The sequence below is a fragment of the Eleginops maclovinus genome, chromosome 8 (assembly GCF_036324505.1).
Source record: "Eleginops maclovinus isolate JMC-PN-2008 ecotype Puerto Natales chromosome 8, JC_Emac_rtc_rv5, whole genome shotgun sequence".
Taxonomy (NCBI): Eukaryota; Metazoa; Chordata; class Actinopteri; order Perciformes; family Eleginopidae; genus Eleginops; species Eleginops maclovinus.
Window position 1 is genome coordinate 9,298,952 of NC_086356.1, and position 5,583 is coordinate 9,304,534.

The following is a 5,583-nucleotide window of genomic DNA, read 5'->3' on the forward strand; positions in this document are numbered from 1 at the left end:
CCCGCCCATGTATGTACTTCCACCAATAGCTTCTTTAATGTCTGCTGTTACCTTGGTACCGTTCAACGCACTTGTCCAATCAGGAACGGAGCAGGCGGACACTTGTCTCCCTATTACAAAATTAAACGCAGGTATCTTTTGTTTACAAAACACTAAGGCTTTTATTCCAATCAAATGCTGCGACTTACTCAAGTACATTTACTGAAGTACTGTTCTGGCAGTCCCACCGTGCAAATATAAGCAAATGTTCTTGTTTATAGAAAAGTTAAAGGTAAAGTTTTATTGCACAATTTGTCATATTAAAAGTACATGTTGCTGATAATCCTCACATAGTTTTACTAAAGTAAGGTTTTGAATACAGTATCTTTACAGGACCGTATTAGTACTTTTACTAATGTATAAGATCCTCCCATGCTTTGTCTCTGTAATGTGCAATCCATATCTAAAAAGAGTTTAAGAGTTTGAACACCCATGTTTTCAGCTTTCTGATCATATACTGTAATTACCATGTGACTCAAGGTTTTAAAAATTGTTTATTTAGCTTAAGAAGCAAGAGCATGTTGTCAACCCACAAAGGAACATTACCTTCAGTTTAAAAAGGGCATTGAAAAGCAACACATCTGGAGAAGCATGGTTTTTGCTACACTTCATACATTTAGCAGCTATTGTCTTTCTGTTATTTACAGGTACATTGTTTACACATTTATTACACATTATTGCAAACTAACCCAATATTCCTACAACCAACACCGTACTTTTTTACAACATTTTTATCAATGTGTTTTTCTTTACCCTGTCTTCATTCTTTTTAAACATACAAGTTCAACATAACTGAGTCACTACCAAGACACATGCAGTCATTTTCAAACACAAAAATCAAGAGGACGGACTGTGAAAAGTTATCAGCGATGGTAACAAATAATTTATTGAGTGAAATAATGTTCCGTGTGAGTTTAAAAACGTACCAATAAAAGACAATTTAAAAGCAAACCATGGGTTACCGTCGGCCTGCCTTATCTGCAGACAACATGTTTTTCCATGTTAACACACATACTTTTCTGAACATAAAATAATTGATTAAAGTTGCATCTGATTTCATGTTAGAATGTATATTATTAATTGAAATCAACATTCTGTTAATGTTTAGAGACAATATATGCATGCAAAATGAGACACAATATAAATATTTCCTGGGATTTACAGTGCTTTTTCACTTCTCTTGCTGGGGCTCAATAAGAAATCCACAACAGTAAAACCACAGCATGCAACAGAACACACATTATATACAAATACAGATTTAAAACAACTTTGAAGTAGCAGTTGGCAAACCTAATTGATAAAACAACATTTTTCTAGAAAGCTATATGCAAATGCAGACCATTTTCATTGTCTAAACTCTTATTTTGACAAAGGAAACATAAATCATGTACAGTTTCAACGCATTTAATCACCTGTTCTCTGTATTTCTAATTCTATTATTATTTGCTTTCAACTCTCACTTACACTGCTTCATCTTTCCCTCTGATTTATTTGTTCAGGTACTTTGCCACAGAGTGGTAGGCAATAAGGATCTCTGAATCATTCGGGCAGGTGTAACGAAACTCATCTTTTTTGTAGGCATTATCCAGGTAACGAGTCAGACCTTTCAGTTCTTTAGGGATGTCAAAGTCGCGGTACTGCTTACACACCACCTGCAGAAACAGAGGTTTCAAGATTGTATTATGCAATAAGATATAAGGCATTGATTTTATTACACATTATTTGACATTACTACTGCGTAAACACCTTTTTACCACAGAAATGTGTAGATTTCTGTCCCAATGAAGGATAAAATGTATCAGTGGAAGAATAACTCGGATCGTTTGCTTGGGTAAAGGTTGCAATTTCATAGTGTAAACATACTTAGTTACAAGCAAAAGTCCTGAATTCAAATCCAAATTTACTCAAGTAAAAGTACAAAAGTATTAGCATCAAAATAAACTTTAAGTACCAAAAGTAAAAATATAAATTCTGCACAGAATTAATCATTTCAGATTCATAAATAATACAGTATTGTAAGTGATACATGTGTTCATCTGGTAGGGTATTCATAATTACTTATGCTAGCTTTACTTACTTATGTCATCAGTTATTTGTTGATTTATATATTTTGCATGAATAATTTAAATCAGCAAAGTAGACAGGAAGTGGAATAAAAAGTATAAAGTTGCTTAAAGTGAAAATAATCAAATAAAGTACAAATTCCACACATTTGTACCTGATCAGAGTACTTGATTTAATGTACTTATATTAACCACTTGTTTTTAGTAATGCTGTAATCCGCTTACCTTGACAATGTTGAGTTTGGGAAGCAGGTTGCAGTCTGCCAAGGTGAGGGATTCCCCATCCAGATAGAGGCGTGTCGAGAGAGTGGTGTTCGGGTTCTGGTCCAACTCGTGTGGGAGGGGCGTCTCCAGGTACATGTTCAGTTTTACCAGAGTTGACAGAAATTTTTTCTCCAGCACTGAAAGACAGAAATGTGTCACAAACTGTTGTTATTCAGTCTCCAGAAATTACAGTAAAGTATTTTTGAAGTATCCAGATCCCTCACTGTCATTTAATCCAGGATTGGGATTTTTGATGTAGCCTGAGAACTTTCGGAAGATATCTTCTCCAGCACCGTTGGAGTCTTTGTATCGACAGCACATTTTTGGATACCTGCCATTGGGAGAATAAATCATGGGTTTATAATTTCTTTCTCGTTGTTTTTTACATTTTACTTTACAGTATTCAAATATATATATATATATATACATATATATTCATCTGATCTCAGTGGTCTGGAGAGAAAGTGAAAAATACTACACAGAAAACTTATTTTATTAAATACGTTAGTCTACTCACTGAGGTGGGGCTAGGTGTTCCTCCAGGAACTCTTCAATCTTGTTCGTGTCCGTTTTGACTTCACCGTTGAAGAGCAGGAAGGGAGGCTGAGAACCCGGAGCCAGAGCCTTCAGCACATCAGGGGCTCTGCAACAGAACGCAAAAAAGATGCAGCTCAACAAAGTTAATCAAATGAAAACAATGCCAAATGAGTAATTGCTTTAACTGAATTTCTTCTGTGCTACTTTTATATATATTCAATTTGTGTTTTAGAACTCAGTAAATGTGCTTTCTGACCATCCCAGGTTTGAGTTTGGCCCCAAACATTAAGAGAAGAGGAGATGTTAATTATTGTATTCCTACTTTGTAGGTTGGTCCTGGGTTTGATCTTGTTGGGCATTGATTCATTTATGTTTGTTGAGTGTCTTCATGTGTGGTATGGCCATTTCCTCTCAAAACTTATTCTCCATATGAATGTTGCTAAGTCTCTCTGTCTCGCCTGTGTTTCACTCACAGGCGGCATTCCCTCTGCAACTCTGTCCAAACGTCGGATAGAGGGATGACTTTATAACATATTGAAGTACAAAAAAGAGCTAAAAACCTAAACATCATCTTTTTCATTATACCGCAAGTTATATGTGTTAGTAGGTTAAAGCCCCAATCAGTCAGGACCAATAACTTTAGGAAGCAACATTAGGGGGTGTTCTCACCTCTTCATGTCCACAGTGGTGAGGGTAAAGTTGGCCCCTTTCAACCAAAGAATCATGAAGAGTCTCTGAGAGAAAGGACAGTTCCCCACACTCTCAGCATCAACACTGGCCTAAAACACAAAAAGACAGGATATTAAGAACACATCCAAAAGACAAATGAATAACTGATATGAGAGTATGAATAAAAAATAGAAACACAGCTTCTAAAGATATGTATTGTAAAATTCACATGTTATGCAATACACTATAGGTTAATGTAGTAAGCAAACGTTTAATAGATACTAACATGAAACTTCTCTAGTTTATGTTTTGTGATAAAAGTTTAAATGTTATGTTTAGATGTGCAAGTGAGGCATTATCTAATCCTAACTTTCCACAAGTCTGAAAGAAAGCCTGTTATTGAAGTCACATCTCTCAACATGGACTACTTCATGGAAAGTAAACAATGTGTTGCCTGTAATGTCAAACCACAAAAGAAGTAAATATGTTCTTGAAATGGGACACTGGTATGTTGTTTTCAGTATCAGTGCTGCAATTCATCAGACCGGATCAAGTCTTCCTGATCGTTGAGGAATTTTAAGTGGAGTGTTGAGGCTGCTTTACACCCAAATGAGACAGCCCATTTTTTTGGTAAAGTTTGGTATCACTGCTATGTCATGCAATTCACTACAGTATGTCATCATTGAGTCACAGGTATTCATGGAGGCGAACACATTTTTGAAAGGGCAGGACACAGGATTCCAAACTGGACGGGCCTCTTTTCAGTTTCTACTGCTCACCACAAGTGCACACACTGATAATATCTCAACAAACAACTTAAAGATAATGTGAGATTGATCGTTCTCCCCTAGTTACAGGAGTCCAGCACAAAACAGACAGTGGAACTGTATAATTTCAACTGTACATCAAGTATTGCCATTCAATGCAATGCAACGTACATACATAACCATATTAGAAAGCAGCAGCTAAAGCAGCATGTTCGAAAGTCCCAGACATTATGAACTAATAAAAACACAAAGAAGTAATAGATTAACTAAACAGTACTGAAGCAGACACTTTGGCTTTAGTCATATCATTCTCATTTCTTAAAAAAAACCGGTAGGCTTACTAAATGTTTGTTGTCAACACATTTGTAGTACATACATAAGGTAGTGCATTTACATTGTCTTCTCCAGGATTATTTAAAATCAGAACACATCACAAGTAGATCTTACCTTAACGAAGAGTTCAATCTTCGGGGGCTCGGCCATCTTTCTTTCTCTCTGTGTCGTATGTCCTCTTATTTCCAGTGGACGCACAAAATAGTTTGTCTTGAAAAACAATTCAGACATTAAAAACAATTTGTAACTGGGAAGTAACATTCCTGTTTAATTATGGCTATTTGCAACCTCATTCTTTCCCTCTCACACACAGCCATTTTTACACAAGCCACTCGTAATAGTTTTAAACATTTAGCAACATGTAATGAAGCTTATACTCACAGTCAGCACTAGGTGCTTTATCTCCACCTGAAGAGTTTTATATTCCAGTAATATTTCCTCTCCGTCTCGTCTCTGTGTGTGGCTGTATCTGTTTTTTTGTTTGTCTCTCACCACACCTGTCACACTCTCAGAGGCAGCCGACACCCCCTCCGGCCTTTCCAGTTAGACAAGTAAATCTGGATCTCTGCTCTCAGCCTTGCAGCGTATTTTCTGAAGGAAACCTTCCCCTCTCAATCTGTAACTGTCTCAGTCCTTCCACTTCAGCCTATGTTTGTCCAGGTCACTTTCTTTCTCCTCTTCCTTCAAGAATTCTGTGCAGGCTGGTCGTTTTCTTCCACACCAAACAAATACAAAAACTGACCTGGCTATGTGTTTTGGGATTGTCAGGTTGAAGCAGAAATAGGCATTTACCAAACAATTAACCACAATAATCTAAAATATCACTGTATCAACTTTTAAGACTTATGCTTGATTGAAACTAACCATTTAACAATGGAAAACAACAAAAAGTGTTCACCTACATTTATCAA

General features: G+C 36.4%; 1 protein-coding gene across 1 annotated transcript; it reads right to left on the bottom strand.

The window, feature by feature from the left end:
- Nucleotides 1–514: 514 nt before the first annotated feature.
- clic3 (chloride intracellular channel 3) lies at nucleotides 515–5,374 on the bottom strand. Its single transcript, XM_063890100.1, has 7 exons — nucleotides 5,054–5,374; nucleotides 4,787–4,882; nucleotides 3,573–3,682; nucleotides 2,884–3,009; nucleotides 2,591–2,697; nucleotides 2,328–2,503; nucleotides 515–1,691 (listed from the first exon to the last, which is right to left on the bottom strand). The coding sequence occupies exons 2-7, from the start codon at nucleotides 4,820–4,822 to the stop codon at nucleotides 1,527–1,529; spliced, it is 720 nt and encodes a 239-aa protein (XP_063746170.1). The 5' UTR covers nucleotides 4,823–4,882; nucleotides 5,054–5,374; the 3' UTR covers nucleotides 515–1,526.
- Between the last annotated feature and the right edge of the window lie 209 nt (nucleotides 5,375–5,583).

What these genes read in the sequence shown, in the direction of transcription:
- clic3 (XM_063890100.1), bottom strand. Translation starts at nt 4,822, where the DNA reads ATGGCCGAGCCCCCGAAGATTGAACTCTTCGTTAAG. An exon ending in ACCACTGTGGACATGAAGAG is followed by an intron (nt 3,010 to 3,572) that starts GTGAGAACACCC and finishes GTTCTGTTGCAG; the next exon opens with AGCCCCTGATGTGCTGAAGG. An exon ending in CAATCCTGGATTAAATGACA is followed by an intron (nt 2,504 to 2,590) that starts GTGAGGGATCTG and finishes TCTGTCTTTCAG; the next exon opens with TGCTGGAGAAAAAATTTCTG.